The 18,554-nt window shown below is 51.7% G+C and overlaps 1 protein-coding gene across 1 annotated transcript in view; it reads left to right on the forward strand.

Annotated features, from left to right (window-relative positions):
• The window catches only part of ASMT (acetylserotonin O-methyltransferase), a 38,565-nt gene that overhangs the window by 1,623 nt on the left and 18,388 nt on the right, over positions 1 to 18,554 (forward strand). Inside the window, exons 3-4 of the mRNA XM_042975210.1 lie at positions 2,702 to 2,783; positions 8,944 to 9,119. Coding sequence (XP_042831144.1) covers positions 2,702 to 2,783; positions 8,944 to 9,119 — 258 coding nt within the window. The remainder of the gene's footprint in view (positions 1 to 2,701; positions 2,784 to 8,943; positions 9,120 to 18,554) is intronic.

Genomic DNA, 18,554 nt, shown 5'->3' on the forward strand with positions numbered 1-18,554 from the left:
CGTGACGTCAGTGAGGTGGGTCTCCCTGAGCGATGTGCTCCGGGCAGAGGTCTGTGTGATGGGAACAGAGGCGGTGTGTTCAGCAACGGGAAGTGGAGGCAGAAAAGGAGAGGGAGGCGGGCTTTAATTTGGGGGTACGGTGACACAGGGGTGCAGAGAGCAGGGGTGAGGAGGGCACTTGTGGCAACAGGTGTCAAGGTCGCGTGGGCAAGGGGTTCAGGGGGAGAGGCCAGGGTAGGTGCAACGGGTGTGTGTGGGTGGCCATCACAGAGCGTGGGCTATGTATGTGGATGGGGTCCGGGGAGGGCCCTAGGAAGCTGGAGAATGCCAGCACCAGACCTACAGCAAAGGGCGTATCGCTGGGAAAGCCACTGAGGAATCTGAGTTTTGAATACCCCACCCACTGATGCTATCCCGAGCTACGAGGAAGGTGGAGCGCTCACAGTGCAGTCCAGGCCAGCCTCACTGTTCCTGTGCCTGCTGGATCCATCTGTTCCTGAAAGCGGCAGTGTTGACGTCGCCAGCCATAATAGTATATGCAGCGGTTTCTCCTTGGTGTCCTGTTAGTTTTTGCCTTTTGTGTTTTGACTCTGTGTTATTGGTTGCGTATGCGTTAAGGATGGGCCTTTCTGGGGAGGACTGACTCCTCGGTCACGGGGCATACCCTTCTTTAGTCTTCTGGTAATTTTTCTTGTTCAGAAGTATCTGGTGCGAAACGGGGAAGAAACAAATCTGTCAGGAAGAGGTGTCCATTATGGTTTACGATGGAGTCTTAGCCACACACACACACACACACACACACACACACAATATCAAAGGGTGTTAGAAAAAGGGTTGTGGCTCGACACACAAGTGCGTCCTTTCGGCCACCTTGTGCACTTGACAGGGATGAAGGCCAGGGGAGTTTTGTTGTCATGCAGCAGATTCTTCTGGAGACCGCAGAGCAACACGATGATGAATGTGGATCCGGAACCAGAGTGCCTGGCTTTGAACCGCTTTCCCTAACGTGTATTCCACGGGGAGAGTGGGGTGGCCAGTGATAAGTGGGGATGATGTGAAGGACACCGTCTGGGTTCACTTTGGACTTGGCGCTCGTGTTCTCTTCAGGAGTCAGGGTGGGATTTTCTCACGTACTGCCAGTTACATCCTAAGAACTGTTTCCTGCGGGTATTTTAGCAGCCGACAAGGGGTCATCGGCGGGAGTGCAGATCGGTTGAAACATGCTTGTCACTGATGAGGTTTTATCCTTGCGCCGGAACCTGGGTTTCTCCCTTCCTGCCGAGGCGACTGTTTTGCAGACAGTGGGGGCTGTGAATAGACAATGTGTCCTGAATCACCGGGATATTTCAACCCCGCAAGCATTTTCCCACACACTTGGGAGGCGAGGGTGGGGCTCCGCTTGTCCCTCTGTCTCTGTGTCTGTCTGTCCTTTATAGCATTTTGCCCCAAGCCTTTTTCTAGGTGAGCGGCATCATGATCTCATTGTGGGGAACTCAAAACCGCCCCCTGATCTGTTGTGGTTCTACCTGGCTGAACTTTGACACAAGTGAATCCGCCGACTCTCCACCCCGGGGGGGGCGGGGGCGACAAAGGGAGATCCTAGTTCGTCCAGGTTTCTGACGCTGAGGTTCTCCCTGAGCACTGGGCCGCCAATGTCCCCACGTCTGCAATTGGGACCTCGGCATGTGTCCACCCTTTTGCCGAGAAAGTCCCCTGTATCTCACGTGCCCTGTGTCACCCGAGCCGTTAGAACAACTCTCCCCGCCCACCCACCCCCCCCAAATTTATACTCTGAGGCGACTGTTGGGGGCCCTGTTTCTCCTTGGCTGCACCCTGATGGAGGAACAGAGCAGGCATGTTCTCTAGACCCAAGGGCACTGGGTCACAGGGGCGTCTGGGGCCCATCCTGAACACCGCAGGCAAAGTTTGTTAGAAATGTCCAGGGTCTGCCCAGAAACGCACCGTCTGCATTTTGGGGAACACGTTAGAGAACATAAGTGTGGGAAGGTGGGGGCGCCTGCGTGTCTCAGTGGCTTGGGCGTCAGACTCTTGCTGTGGGCTCAGGTCATGATCTGTCCAGGATCCAGACCCACATCAGGCCGTGCGCTGACCGCACGGAGGCCTGCTTGGGGTTCTCTTTCGCCTCCTCCCCTCTCACACTCTGAAAATAAATGAACTTCGGTGGGGGAACGTGTGCAACGGTGTCCAGGACGGGGGCCTGGTTTCAGGCCTGCAGGTGCACGGGGACAGCGTGGGGGTGAGGTCTCGGGGCCGGCTCCCGCCGGCGGGTCTGGGGGCGCAGAGAGGCCCTCGGTCAGGAGGGTCCCTGGAGGCCCGGATGCCGGCGCCCCGGGGTGCACCGTGTTCCCGCCCCAGGTGTGCGGCTTCACCGCCCGCCCCTCCGCCCCCTCGCTCACCTCTCCTTGCTCCCCACGGGGCTGGGGAAGTACGGTGGATGCCAGGGTGCCCCCCCCCCACTGCGCATGCGTATACTTCCTGCTCCAGGACCCGTGCCAGCAGCCCCTCCCTCCGGCTTGCGGTGCAAACAGGCGGCCAACCGCATCCTGCGCAGTGTAGACGCCTCCCCGCAGCCCCCTCCCTGTCCAGCTGGAGCATCTTCGCTCCTGCGCACACCCCCTCCCTGCAGCACGGGCTGGCACGGCCCCCCAGGCTCGCATCACCCCTCCACTCCCCCCACCAGGGCGCCGGTGCCCGGCTGTGTGTCTCTGTCGCCCCCGAGATTCGTATGTGGATCCTGACCCTGAAGCTGGTGCTGTTAGGAGGTGGGGCCTTGGGTAGGGGGTTAGCGCACGAGGGCGCAGCCCCCATGAACAGGATTGGCGTCCCTGGGAGACCCCAGACAGCCCCCTGGCCCCTCCACGGCGCCAGGGAGCGGGTTGGGCGGGCATTCGCGAATCAGGAAGCAGGTCCTCACCAGACCCCGGGGTCCGCGCGCCTCTGGATGTGGGACGCGCAGGCCCCAGGACCACGACCAGCACGCGTCCGTCGTTCGCAAGCGCCCGGCCTCGCCTGTGCCATTACTGTTCCTGCCGCCGCAGCCCAGACACCGGCTGACGACGAGTTGTTGAGGCGGGCGCACGCCTGGGGTGACCTCCCCGCGCCCCGCGCGCCTGGCCTCGCCCCTTGGCCGCCGCTCGGCCCCTCGCTCCGCACACGGCAGGGCCGCGGGCGCCGTCTTTCCCCGCAGGAGCCCCGCCCGTGACGCCCGCAGCCAGGCTCCGTGTGCGCCACGCGGACCCTTGAGGACGCGGACCCTTCCGGACCCGGGTGTGCGCGCGAACGTGCGCGCGCGGCGCTCCACACGTGGTCCACGCCGGCTGGCACCTGCTCAGCACCTGTGCCGTCGCATCCCGTCGGGGGGCAGGGGGGTGGCGCGGCGGGTGAGGAGGGGGAGGGGGCCGAGAGCACCATCCCGGGAGGGGGCGTGGCAAGGAGGTCTCCGCTGGCAACAGTACACCTGGCGTCTCAGCCCCGCAGGCCTGGGGCCTCTCCACCCGCCACCCCCTCTCCCTACTCTGCTCACTCCCCCTGCACTCCTGCTGGTTCTTTGCCCTTCTCTCAACAGACCACACACGCTGCTGCCACAGGGCTTTGGCGCCTGTCCATGCTGTTTTGGTCTTGCCCGAACAGCTCACACACTCGCTGCGGCCCCAGGGCCTTTGCACCTACCCATGTTCTTTTGCTCTTCTCTGAGGACGTCACACACGGCACTGCCCCAGGGCCTTTGCACCTGCTCATGCTCCTTTGTTGTTCTCTGAGCATGTCACACACGCTTCTGTCCCAGGGCCTTTGCACCTGCCCCTGTCCCTTGGCTCTTCTCTGAGTGGGTCGGTCACACATGCACTGCCCCAGGACCTTTGCACCTGCTCATACTCCTTTGTTGTTCTCTGAGCATGTCACACACGCTTCTGTCCCAGGGCCTTTGCACCTGCCCCTGTCCCTTGGCTCTTCTCTGAATGGGTCGGTCACACATGCACTGCCCCAGGACCTTTGCACCTATCTGTGTTCTTTGCTCTCTCTGAACAGGTCACACATACGGCTGCCCCAGTGGCTTTGCAACTGCCTCTGTTCTTTTGCTTTTCTCTGAACAGCTCACACATGCTGCTGCTCCGGGGCCTTAGCACCTGCCCCTTCCTCTTTGCTGTTCTCTGACCAAGTTGCACATGTTCTTGTCCCAGGGCCTTTGCACCTGCCCCTGCCCCTTTGGTCTTCTCTGAACAGGTTACACGCTGCGACCCCAGGGCCTTTGCACCTACCTCTGTTCTTTAGCTCTTCTCCGAACAGGTCACACATGCTCTGCCCCAGGGCCTTGGCACCCGTACCTGCCTCTTTGAATTGTACAATCCAGCATCTTGGGGTATAGTCGCGTGTGAGTGTCACCCCCAGTGAACTTGAGAACATTTTTGTCCCTCCCCCAAAAGAAACCCATTACCTGGGTCTGTGTTTTTTTTTTTTTTAAACGTTCATTTAGTTTTGAGAGAGAGACAGAGCGCGAATAGGGGAGGGTCAGAGAGAGGGGGAGACACAGAATCCGAAACAGGCTCCAGGTTCTGAGCCGTCAGCACAGAGCCCGACGCGGGGCTCGAACCTCGGTCCGTTTTTAAAGAACTCCTGTCCACGCACATGCCGTTCTGTCTCCAGCTTGCGCGGTGGGAATTCTCTCGTCCGTATGGCGTGTCTTTCTGGCCAGAAGCACAGACCGTTGGTGTTAGTTGCCCAACATGGACGTTGTCCCGATGACCGGCCACGTGCGAACGGCGTTTCCAGCAGCTCTGTGGTTCGAGTCCTTTGCTTAGTCGTGTCCGAGACTCTGCTTCCGAAGGGGCCGACTTTGAGCACCGACCTTGAGCTTTTCTCCTTAGGATCCGGTGCCTTCTCAGCCCTCAATCTCATTAGGAAAGTAATCGTCTTAACGGGAGATCCGGGGGGATTGTACCTGCTGGGGATGGGGCGTCCCCTCCGAGGGGCTGAGCCTGCACTTCGATCAAGCAAATGTGAGCCGTGGCTGCTCCTTGTGTCGGTCCTGAGTGGCCCCCACCCTGCAGAGGGCCCTTCACTGTCGCACCTGCTGGTTCTGTGCACAAAGAGGCGGGACAGACACAAGCTAAAAATGAGTTCATGAGAATGAATGTACATACGTGATCTTTTTTAACTTCTCTTTTTAATGTGTATTCGTTTTTGAGAGAGAGAGAGACAGAGCGAGGGCGGGGGAGGGGCAGAGAAAGGGGGAGACACAGAATCCGAAGCGGGCTCCACAGTCTGGGCCATCAGCACAGAGCCCAATGCGGGGCTTGAACTCACGAACCATGAGATCATGACCTGAGCTGAAGTTGAGGCTTAAGCGACTGAGCCCCCCAGGCGCCCCTAGATATGTGATCTTTTTTTATGTTAATTTTTTTTAACGTTTGTTTATTTTTGAGACCGAGAGAGAGACAGAGCATGAGCAGGGGAGGGGCAGAGAGAGAGAGAGACACACACAGAATCCCAAGCAGGCTCCACAGTCTGAGCCATCAGCACAGAGCCCAATGCGGGGCTTGAACTCATGAACCGCGACATCATGACCTGAGCTGAAGTTGGGGCTTAAGCGACTGAGCCCCCCAGGCACCCCTAGATATGTGATCTTTTTTTATGTTAATTTTTTTAATGTTTATTTATTTTTGAGACCGAGAGAGACAGAGCATGAGCAGGGGAGGGGCAGAGAGAGAGAGAGAGACACAAAGAATCCCAAGCAGGCTCCAGGCTCTGAGCCGTCAGCACAGAGCCCGACGCGGGGCTCGAACCCACAAACCGTGAGATCATGACCTGAGCCCAAGTCGGACAGTGAAGCGACCCATGAATCAGAACGTGTGATGGCAGGTCAGTCTGCTCCGGGTCGTCTGCATCGGAAAAGCGGGGCATTTCTTCGGAGACCTTGAAGGCCTGACTCACAGCCTGCGAGGAGGAGAAGCCCAGCAGCGGGGACCCCACTGGACGGGGGCGCAGAGCAGTAGAGACGACACCACGTCATCTCCCAGGATGCGGTGTGGACGCAGGAGACAGGATGATGCTCATGGGCCCCTGCACCTGCCAGGCGCCAGCGCACGGATGCAGTTCGGCCCCGGGGGGGACGTGGGGACACACGGTGGACACTCAGGTCAGACGGGGGACGGGGGGCGGCGTCCGGACGCTGGGAACACTGGCATCGCGTCCCGCGGAGATTGCGTTCAGTGAAAGCAACAGAATAAAATACGCTGCGAGGACGTCAAGGAAGATACAAACAAAACAAAACAAAATAAAATAAAGCAAAATAAAATAAAATAAAATAATACAAAATAAAATAAAATAAAGCAAAATAAAATAAAATAAAATAAGACATAAAATAAAATAAAATAAAATAAAATAAAGCAAAATAAAATAAAATAAAATAAGACATAAAATAAAGTAAAATAAAGCAAAATAAAATAAAATAAGACATAAAATAAAATAAAGCAAAATAAAATAAAATAAGACATAAAATAAAATAAAGCAAAATAAAATAAAATAAAAAAGCAAAATAAGACATAAAATAAAATAAAATAAAGCAAAATAAAACAAAATAAAATAAGACATAAAATAAAATAAAATAAAGCAAAATAAAATAAAATAAAATAAAATGAAATAAAATGAAATACAATAATTAAAACAAACTAGCACTACCCCGGTGTGGTCTGGCTGCTGTGTGTCTGCGCCCTCTCTGTTCCTCGGCCCTCAGCCCAGTGCACATTCCCTGCCCCCGTCCTTGCTCACGTGAACTTTGCGCACAACCGTCTTGCGCGCAGCCTGGACCGCGCCTCCCGCCCGCCGGCCTGGTAGGTGCTGACGACCGCAGTGCTGGGCACCGGGGCCCGTCCTGCCCCGGCGTTAACTTGTCCCAGGAGGACCCAGCTCCCAAGGGCGGGGGGAGGGGGAGAGAGCGAGAGGGATCCCCACAGCCAGGCCCCAGCGTGCGCGCCCCCCCCCCCCCCCGCCTTGCAAGCGCCCTCCCCGTGTCACCTGTCTTAAAGGAACTGAGCCCAGCCCCTGTCCTCGGTGCATTACATGGTGCTCCCCCCCCCCCCAGAAGATATGCCCTAACACCTGGAATCACAGGATGGGGGCTCGTTTGGAAACAGGGTCTTTGCAGAGGAGATTAAGTGAAGCATCTGAGGTGGGCTCATCCTGGATGAGGGGGGCCCTGAATCCGACGGCAGGTGTCCTTCTAAGAGACAGAAGAGGGACACACACGCAGAGGAGAAGCCCCGTGACGCCGAGGCAGAGACGGGAGGGACGTGGCCACGAGCCCAGGGGCGCCTGGAGCCCCAGAAGCTGGAAGACGGCGGAAGGACCCTCCTCTGGAGCCTCGGGAGGGAGCACAGCTCTGTCCCATCTGGATCCCAGCAGCCCTGCCCTGCCTGGATCTCAGAGGCCCGGCCCTGCCTGGGTCTAATTCGTTCTGCCCTGCCTGGATCTCAGTGGCCCTGTCCCTCCTGGATCTCAGTGGTCCTGCCCTGCCTGGATCTCAGCAGCCCTGCCCTGCCTGGATCTCAATGGCCCTGTCCCTCCTGGATCTCAGTGGTCCTGCCCCTCCTGGATCTCAGTGGCCCTGCCCCCCCTGGATTTCAGTGGCCCTCCCCTGCCTGGGTCTCAGCAGCCCTGCCCCACCTGGATCTCAGCCGTCCTGCTCCTCCTGGATCTCAGTGGACCTGCCCCGCCTGGATCTCAGTGGTCCCGCCCTGCCTGGATCTCAGTGGCCCTGCCCTGCCTGGACCTCAGGGGCCCTGCCCCTCCTGGATCTCAGGGGCCCTGCCCCTCCTGGATCTCAGTGGCCCTGCCCCTCCTGGATCTCAGAGGTCCTGCCCCTCCTGGATCTCACTGGTCCTGACCCTCCTGGGTCTCAGTGGTCCTGCCCCTCCTGGATCTCAGCAGCCCTGCCCTGTCTGGATCTCAGTGGTCCTGACCCTCCTGGGTCTCAGTGGTCCTGCCCTGCCTGGATCTCAGTGGCCCTGCCCTGCCCGGATCTCAGCGGCCCTGCCCTGCCTGGATCTCAGTGGCCCTGCCCCTCCTGGATCTCAGTGGCCCTGCCCTGCCTGGATCTCAGTGGTCCTGCCCCTCCTGGATCTCAGTGGTCCTGCCCCCCCTGAATCTCAGCGGCCCTGCCCTTCCTGGATCTCAGTGGCCCTGCCCTGCCTGGATCTCAGCGGCCCTGCCCTGCCTGGATCTCAGTGGCCCTGCCCCTCCTGGATCTCAGAGGTCCTGCCCCTCCTGGATCTCACTGGTCCTGACCCTCCTGGGTCTCAGTGGTCCTGCCCTGCCTGGATCTCAGTGGCCCTGCCCTGCCTGGATCTCAGCGGCCCTGCCCTGCCTGGATCTCAGTGGCCCTGCCCCTCCTGGATCTCAGTGGCCCTGCCCTGCCTGGATCTCAGTGGCCCTGCCCTGCCTGGATCTCAGCGGCCCTGTCCCTCCTGGATCTCAGGGGTCCTTCCCTGCCTGGATCTCAGGGGTGCTGCCCCATCTGGATCTCAGCGGTTCTGCCCTGCCTGGATCTGCTTCTTGTGTGCAGAGCTGGGGAAGGACAGCTTCTTTGGTTTTAGGCTGATGAGCTTGGGGTCATTTGTTCAGGGGGCCGTAGAAGGTTGAGTAGAGCCCTTGCCTCCCCGTGTGAAGGACCGTGCAGCCTCGTCAATGCATAACATGCGTCATCAAGGCTACTGATTATGCAGCATACTGGTTTTGGGTCACTTCCACAGCTGGTGGTGTGGGGGAGGGAGGTGAGAGGGGCAGGCTGGTTTAGGGCTGTGTGCACAGCAGGGACAGAAGGACTGAGCACGAGTGCCGCGAGTACCCTGAAGCCTGGTCGTCCCCTTAATAAGGCTAATGGGATTTTGTGCGGTGATCCGCCTGGGCTCACCCGGGGCCTCCCGCAAGGAGCTCCTGGGAGCGGCAGTGAGCGGCTGGCCGCCCCCAGCGTGCTGACAGACCCACACTCCGCACAGCTGGGACGGCCGGGGGCCCGGTTTGGACGGAGGCCCAAAATGAGCTCCCCGCAGGAACAGGGCTTCCGGCTCCTGACCGAGTACACGAATGGTTTCATGCTGTCCCAGGTAGGAATGGGGTGCGGAGAACATTCCAGCTCGCCTGCCTGGCCTCCCGGGGGCGCTGCGTGTGGGCAGCGGGGACTGAGAGCTTGATGGGATGGGACGGGGGACTTCCTGGGGGAGGCGGGGAGGTCGCGGAGGTACCGGCGGGTGTCTGGACACAGGCGAGGCCGGCGGGGCGCCTGGGAGCCTTCCCTGAAGGGCGGTGATGGAAATAGTTGAGACAGGCTGTGATTGGGGTCATAGAGGGCTCCCCGTTAACACGCTCGGGACGCGGGGGACGCGGCTGGAACACGCGAGTCCGGGGGTCCGTGCACAGCGCAGCGCGCGTCACTCTCGTCCCCGCTGGGGGCTGAGCTCGGACGATCCCGTGGGAGATCAGGACACACAGACACCCCGCCCCCCCCCCCCCCATTCGCAGAAATGGTGGCATTTCTGCGAAACATCCAGAAGGAGCACATGCGTAGAAACGGGAAACAGGCTGCGCTTTGCCAGGCCCTGGGGCGGGGGCTGGGCAGCGACCGCTCAGGGGGACGGGCTGTCCTTCCCGGGGGTGGGGGAGAATGTTGTGGACCCGGACAGAGGTGGGTGGCGTGGGATGGGACGGCACCGCGAACGTACCGGTCGCCCCTGAGTCGTTTCATTTAAGACGGTGAGGCCTGAGCCTTGTGCTGCGTGCATTTTCCTTCCGTAGGAGAGTAGAGGCCGGTTACACTCGGGTTTTGTGTTTTCCTGGTTTATTTTTTTGTGTTTTATTTATTTATTTATTTACTTATTTATTTTAATGTTTATTCTTGAGAGAGAGATAGACAGAGACAGAGAGAGAGGGAGACACAGAATACAGACCCGGTCGCGAGGCTCGAACCCGCGAATCGTGAGACCATGAGCTGAGCCCAAGTCCCACGCTCAACCGACTGAGCGCCCCAGGGGCCCCCTCGGTGCGGTATTTCCAAGCCCCAGCGGCCTCAAGCCTGTGCCCGGAGGAGGACCTTGGCCGAGGGGAGGGGTCTCTGGCAGGACGCCCACAGGCTTTGCTGGAAATGTCTTGGGGTCCGGGCGCTGAGCACGTGTGCGTGCAGGGGGGGGGGGGGTGCAGAAGGTAGGAAAGCCCTCCCCCCATGTGGGCGCGTCTCCTGAGACGATGCGCTTGTCCCAGGGCTTTTGCGGACAGATGGCCAGGGATGCAGGGTCGGGGGGAGCACGACTGGGCAGGTGTGTGTGCACCCAGTGGGGTCCAAGCCAGGGGTACCGTGTGCGTGACTTGCAGGGCCCTGCGGGGGGGGGGGGTCCCTGAGACACGGGGATGTGTTCGTGGCCCTCCCGGGTCACAGACTCGCGGGGATCGTAACGCGGTCGTCGTTGCACGTGCTGGATGCCTGACGCGCCTGCTGGGCACCGCGAGTTGAAGCGGAACGCTGTCCCCTGCACCCCGAGTGGGCTCGAGGGCCCCCCGGAGTCGGTCTTCGGTCCCCAAGGGTTAAGGACGCCTCGGGGAGAGCCCCGCGGGTAGTGAGAAGGCGCATCCTGCCGGAAAACAGCCGCAACGAGGGGCTGGTTTCCTGGGGCTTGAACGTGTGACTCGGGCGCGTCCCAAGTCTGGGGACCGGCGTCTGTTCCCCACACGACCCGGTGGACGGACCCTGAAGGCGGCCGTGATGCGATCATACGTAACACGACCCCCAAAGACCGTGATGGAGCGATGCTTCCCATGACCCTGAAAGACTAGCACTCACCGCGACCTCGACCAAATGACTTAGTGAAACCTAAATAGGCTAGGTCACACAGGCTCAGTACACGATCTAACCGAGTCCTAATAGGAGTTAGTGCCACATGATCAGAATACCGGTCAATACACCTTTCACCAAAGAGGAGCTAATACCGTGTGGATGGAGTAAAGCTGGACGCAGCCAAAGGGAAGGAGTTGGTGCACCGTTAACGGAAGAAGAACTAATCCAAGCTGCATAGGATGAGTTCCCACAAACTTCATACAGGGAGACTTAACACAAACACCTTAGCACAGGGAGAGTTAACACAACCTTAGTATAGGGAGAGTTAACACAATATTAGTACAGGGAGAGTTAAGACAACCTTAGTACAGGGAGAGTTAACACAACACCCTTAGTACAGGGAGAGTTAACACAACTTTAGTATAGGGAGAGTTAACACAACACCCTTAGTACAGGGAGAGTTAACACAACTTTAGTATAGGGAGAGTTAACACAATATTAGCACAGGGAGAGTTAAGACGACCTTAGCACAGGGAGACTTAACACAACCTTAGTATAGGGAGAGTTAACACAACCTTAGTACAGGGAGAGTTAACACAATATTAGTACAGGGAGAGTTAACACAATATTAGTACAGGGAGAGTTAACACAATCTTAGGACACGGAGAGTTAACACAACCTTAGTACAGGGAGAGTTAAGACAACCTTAGTATAGGGAGAGTTAACACAATATTAGTACAGGGAGAGTTAAGACAACCTTAGTACAGGGAGAGTTAACACAACCTTAGTATACAGAGAATTAACACAATATTAGTACAGGGAGAGTTAACACAACCTTAGTACAGGGAGAGTTAAGACAACCTTAGTACAGGGAGAGTTAAGACAACCTTAGTACAGGGAGAGTTAAGACAACCTTAGTACAGGGAGAGTTAAGACAACCTTAGTATAGGGAGAGTTAACACAACACCCTTAGTGCAGGGAGGGTTAATACAACCTTAGTACACGGACAGTTAACACAACCTTAGTACAGGGAGACTTAACACAATCTTAGTGTACAGAGAGGTAAAACAACATTAGTACTGGGAGAGTTAACACAACCTTAGTACAGGGACAGTTAACACAATCTTACTACAGGGAGAGTTAAGACAACCTTAGCAAAGAGAGAGTTAACACAACCTTAGTACAGAGAGACTTAACATAACCTTACCACAGGGACAGATAACACAACAATGTTAGTACAGGGACACTTAACACAACCTTGGTACAGGGAGACTTAACACAACTCCCTTAGTACAGGGAGGGTTAACACAACCTTAGTACAGGGAGAGGTAACACAACAACGTTAGTACCAGGAGAGTTAACACAACCTTTGTACAGGGAGAGTTAACACAACAATCATAGTACAGAGAGAGGGATAATAACCTTAGCACATGAAGAGTTAACACAAATTTAGCACAGAGAGAGTTAACACAGCCTAAGCAATGAGAGAGTTAACACAACATTTTTACAGGGAGACTTAACACAACAACCTTCCTACAGGGAGCATTAAGGCAAAGAGCTTCATACAGGGAGAGTTAACACAACTTTAGTACAGGGAGAGTATACACAACCTTACTACAGGGAGAGTTAACACAACAACCTTAGTACATGGAGAGTTAACACAATGTTACCACAGAGAGAGGTAACACAACCTTAGTACAGGGAGGCTTAACGCAACCTTTGAACAGTGAGACATAGCACAACAACCTTCGTACAGGGAGACTTAACACAACAACCTTCATACAGGGAGAGTTAACACAACCTTTCTACAGGGAGAGTTAGCACAACCTTAGTGTAGGGAGAGTTAACACAACATTAGTATAGAGATACTTAACAAATTCTGGGTACAGGTAGAGTTAACACAAATTTAGTACAGGAAGAGTTAACACAACCATAATACAGAGAGAGTTAACACAACAACATTTGTACAGAGAGAGTTAAGACAACCTTAGTACATGGAGAGTTAACACAACAACCCTAGTACATAGAGAGTTACCACAACCTTCATACAGGGTGAGCTAACACAACCTTAGTACAGGGAGAGGTACCAAAACAACCTTATTACAGGGAGAGATAACACAACCTTAGTACAGGGAGAGTTAACACAACCTCATCAAAGAAAGAGTTAACACAACCTTAGCACATGGACAGTTAACACAATATTAGTACAGGGAGAGTTAAGACAACCTTAGTACAGGGAGAGTAAACACAACACCCTTAGTACAGGGAGGGTTAACACAACCTTAGTACAGGGACAGTTAACACAACCTTAGCACAGGGACATTAACACAACCTTAGGAAAGACAGAGTTAACACAACGTTAGCACAGGGACAGTTAATACAATATTAGCACAGGGAGAGTTAAGACAACCTTAGTACAGGGAGAGTTAACATAACACCCTTAGTACAGGGAGGGTTAACACAACTTTAGTACACACAAGTTAACACAAGTTGACACAACTTTAGTACAGGGAGACTTAACACAACCTTAGTACAGGGAGAGTTAACACAACCTTAGCAGAGAGAGAGTTAACACAACCTTAGCACAGGGACAGTTAACACAACAACCTTAGTACAGGGAGAGTTAACACAACCTTAGTACAGGGAGAGTTAACACAACAACCTTAGTATAGGGAGAGTTAATGCAACCTTAGTACAGGGAGAGTTAACACAAACTTAGTACAGGGAGAGTTAACACAACCTTAGTACAAGGTGAGTTAACACAAACTTAGTACAGGGAGAGTTACCAAAAGAACCTTATTATAGGGAGAGATAACACAACCTTAGTACACGGAGAGTTAACACAACCCTAGTACAGGGATACTTAACACAATCTTAGTGTACAGAGAGGTAAAACAACCGTAACACAGGGAGAGTTAACACAACCTTAGTACAGGGAAAGTTAACACAATCTTACTACAGGGAGAGTTAAGACAACCTTAGCAAAGAGAGAGTTAACACAACCTTAGTACAGGGAGAGTTAACATAACCTTAGCAAAGAGAAGGTTAACACAACCTTAGCACAGGGACAGTTAACACAACACTCTTAGTACAGGGAGGGTTAACACAACCTTAGTACAGGGAGACTTAACACAATCTTAGTATAGGGAGAGGTAAAACAACCTTAGTACCGGGACAGTTAACACAACCTTAGTACAGGGGGAGTTAACAATCTTACTACAGGGAGAGTTAAGACAACCTTAGCAAAGAGAGTTAACACATCCGTAGTACAGGGAGAGTAAACACAACCTTAGTACAGGGAGAGTTAATATAACCTTAGCAAAGAGAGTTAACACAACCTTAGTATGGGGACAGTTAACACAACAATGTTAGTACAAGGAGAGTTAAGACAACCTTAGTACCAGGAGAGTTAACACAACACTCTTAGTACAGGGAGGGTTAACACAACCTTAGTACAGGGAGACTTAACACAACAACGTTAGTATTGGGAGAGTTAACACAACCTTTGTACAGGGAGAGTTAACACAACCACCTTAGTACAGAGAGAGGGATAATAACCTTAGCACATGAAGAGTTAACACAAATTTAGCACAGAGAGAGTTAACACAGCTTAAGCAATGAGAGAGTTAACACAACATTTTTACAGGCAGACTTAACACAGCAACCTTTGTACAGGGAGCGTTAAGACAAAAAGCTTCATACAGGGAAAGTTAACACAACCTTAGTACAGGGAGAATATACACAACCTTACTATAGGGAGAGTTAACACAACAACCTTAGTACATGGAGAGTTAACACAACGTTACCACAGGGAGAGGTAACACAACCTTAGTACAGGGAGGTTTAACGCAACCTTTGAACAGTGAGACATAGCACAACAACCTTCGTACAGGGAGACTTAACACAACAACCTTCATACAGGGAGAGTTAACACAACCTTTCTACAGGGAGAGTTAGCACAACCTTAGTATAGGGACAGTAACACAACATTAGTACAGGGAGATTTAACACATTCTTAGTACAGGTAGAGTTAACACAAATTTAGTACAGGAAGAGTTAATACAACTGTAATACAGATAGAGTTAACACAACAACATTTGTACGGGGAGAGTTAACACAACCTTAGTACATGGAGAGTTAACACAACAACCTTAGTACAGGGAGAGTTAACACATAATTAGTAAAGGGAGATTTAACAAAGTCTTAGTACAGGGAGAGTTAACACAACCTTAGTACATGGAGAGTTAACACAACAACCTTAGTACGTGGAGAGTTAACACAACAACCTTAGTACAGGGTGAGTTAACACAACCTTAGTACAGTGAGAGTTACCAAACAACCTTAGTACAGAGAGATATAACACAACCTTAGTACAGGGAGAGTTTACACAAAAACCATAGTACGGGGTGAGTTAACACAACCTTAGTACAGGGAGTGGTAACACAACACCCTTAGGACAGGGAGAGTTAATACATCCTTAGCACAGTGAGGTTTAACACAAAGTTAGCACACAGAGAGTTAACCCAACGTTAGCAAAGACAGAGTTAGCACAAAATTTGTGCAAGGAGACTTAACACAACCTTCGTACAGGGAGAGGTAAGACAACCTTAGTACAGGAAGAGTTAACACAACAACCTTAGTACAGGGATAGCTAACACAACAACTTTAGTAAAGAAAGTTAACACTACCTTAGTACAGGGAGAGTTAACACAACCTGCGTACAGGGAGAGTTAACACAACCTTAGTACGTGGTGAGTTAACACAACCTTAGTACAGGGAGATATAACACAACCTTAGTACAGGGAGAGTTAACACAACCTGCATACAGGGAGAGTTAACACAACATTAGCACAGGGAGAGTTAACACAATATTAGTACAGGGAGAGTTAACACAACAACCTTAGCACAGGGAGAGTTAATATAACAACCTTAGTACAAGGAGAATTTAAACAGTCTTAGCACAGGGAGAGTTAACACAAATTTAGCACAGAGAGTTAACACAACCTAAGCAATGAGAGAGTTAGCACATAGTTTTTACAGGGAGGTTTAACACAACAACCTTTGTACAGGGAGAGTTAACACAACATTTCTACAGGGAGCATTAAGACAAAAAGCTTCATACAGAGAGAGTTAACACAACCTTAGGACAGGGAGAGTTAACACAACCTTAGGACAGGGACAGTTAATACAAAAACTTTAGTGCAGGGAGAGCTACCACAACTACTGTAGTAAAGGGAGAGTTAACACAACCTGAGTACTGGGAGAGTAAACACAACCTTAATACAGGGAGAGTTAACACATTCTTAGTACACGGAGACTTAACACAACCACCTTAGTACAGGGATAGTTAACATAACCTATTACAGGGAGAGTAACCACAATGTTAGTACAAGGAGAGTTAACATAACCTTAGCACAAGGAGAGGCAACACAACCTTAGTACTGGGAGACTTAACACAACATTAATACAGGGAGATTTAACACAGTCTTAGTACAGGTAGAGTTAACACAACCTTAGTATAGGGAGAGTTCATACAACAACTGTAGTATGGGGTGAGTAAACACAACCTTAGTACAGGGAGAGTTAACACAACAACCTTCATACAGGGAGAGTGAACACAACCTTACAACAGGAAGAGTTAACACAACAACCTTAGTACAGGGAGAGTTAACAAAACCTTCATACAGGGAGAGTTAACACAACAACCTTCGTTCAGGGAGAGTGAACACAAGTTTACAACAGGGAGAGTGAACACAACTTTACAACAGGGAGAGTGAACACAACCTTACAACAGGAAGAGTTAACACAACAACGTTACAACAGGGAGAGTTAACAAAACCTTAGTACAGGGAGAGTTAACACAACAAGTTTAGTACAGGGAGCATTAAGACAAAAAGCTTCATATAGAGAGAGTTAATACCACCTTAGTACAGGGAGAGCTAACACAACAACCTTAGTACAGGGAGAGTTAACCCTACCTCAGCACAGGGAGAGTTAATACAACATTAGTACAGGGAGATTTAACACAGTCGTAGTAGAGAGAGAATTACCACAGCCATAGTACAGGGAGAGTTAACACATCTATAGTATAGGGAGAGTTAACACAACAACCATAGTACAGGGAGAGTTAACAACCTTAGTACAGGGAGAGTTAGCACAACAACCTTAGTACAAGGAGAGTTAACACACCTTTTGCACTGGGAGAGTTAACACCACCTTAGTACAGGGAGAGTTAACACCACCTTGGTACAGGGAGAGTTAACACAATATCAGTACATGGGATTTAATACGGTCTTAGTACAGGGAGAGTTAACACAACAACCTTAGTACAGGGAGAGTTAACACAACCATAGCACAGGGAGAGTTAACACAACATTAGTACAGGGAGATTTAACACAGCCGTAGTAGAGAGAGAATTACCACAACCGTAGTACAGGGAGAGTTAACACATCTGTCGTATAGGTAGAGTTAACACAACAACCGTAGTATGGGGAGAGTTAACACAACCTTAGTACAGGGAGAGTTAGCACAGCAACCTTAGTACAAGGAGAGTTAACACACCTTTTGCACTGGGAGGGTTAACACCACCTTAGTACAGGGTGAGTTAACACCACCTTGGTACAGGGAGAGTTAACACAATATCAGTACACGGGGATTTAACACAGTCTTAGTACAGGGAGAGTTAACACAACAACCTGAGTACAGGGAGAGTTAACACAACCTTAATACAGGGCGTGTTAACATAACATCTTAGGACAGGGATAGTTAACACATCCTTAGCCCAGTGACGGTTAACACAGGGTTAGCACACAGAGAGTTAACACAACCTTAGCAAAGAGAGAGTCAGCACAAAATTTGTGCAAGGAGACTTAACGCAACAACGTTCATACAGGGAGAGTAACACAACAACCTAGTATACAGAGATGTAACACAACCTATGTGCAGGGAGACTTAACACAAAAACATTAGTACAGGGATAGCTAATACAACAATCTTAGTAAAGGGAGAGTAAACACAACCTTAGTACAAGGAGAGTTAACACAACCTTAGTATGGGGAGAGTTAACACAACTTTAGTACAGGGAGAGTTAACACAACCTTAGCACAGAGAGAGTTAACACAACTTTAGCACAGAGAGAGTTAGCACAACCTTTGTACAAGTAGACTTAACAACCTTGGTACAGGAGAGTTAACAGATCATTCGTATAGGGAGAGTTAAGACAACGAGCTTCATACGGAGAGAGTAAACACAACCTTAGTACAGGGATAGCTAAGACAACAACCTTAGTACAGGGAGAGTTAACACAAACTGAGTATAGGAAGAGGTATCACAACAGCCTTAGTACAGGAGAGTTAACACAATCTTAGTACAGGGACAGTTAACACAACAACCTTAGTACAGGAGAGTTAACAAACCTTAGAACAGGGAGAGTTAACACAACCTTCGTGCAGAGAGAGTTAACACAACGTTTGTCCAGGGAGAGTTAACACAAAAACCTTTATACAGGGAGAGTTAACACAACATTAGTACACGGAGATTTAACACAGTCTTAGTACAGGCAGGGGTAACACAAACTTAGTACAGGGAGAGTTAACACAACCTTAGTACAGGGAGAGTTAACACACCCTTAGCACAGAGGGAGTTAACACAACCTTCGTACAGGAAGAGTTAACACAACATTAGTACAGGGAGAGTTAACACAATATTAATACAG

The sequence above is a fragment of the Panthera tigris genome, chromosome X (genome assembly GCF_018350195.1).
Source record: "Panthera tigris isolate Pti1 chromosome X, P.tigris_Pti1_mat1.1, whole genome shotgun sequence".
NCBI classification, from domain to species: domain Eukaryota; kingdom Metazoa; phylum Chordata; class Mammalia; order Carnivora; family Felidae; genus Panthera; species Panthera tigris.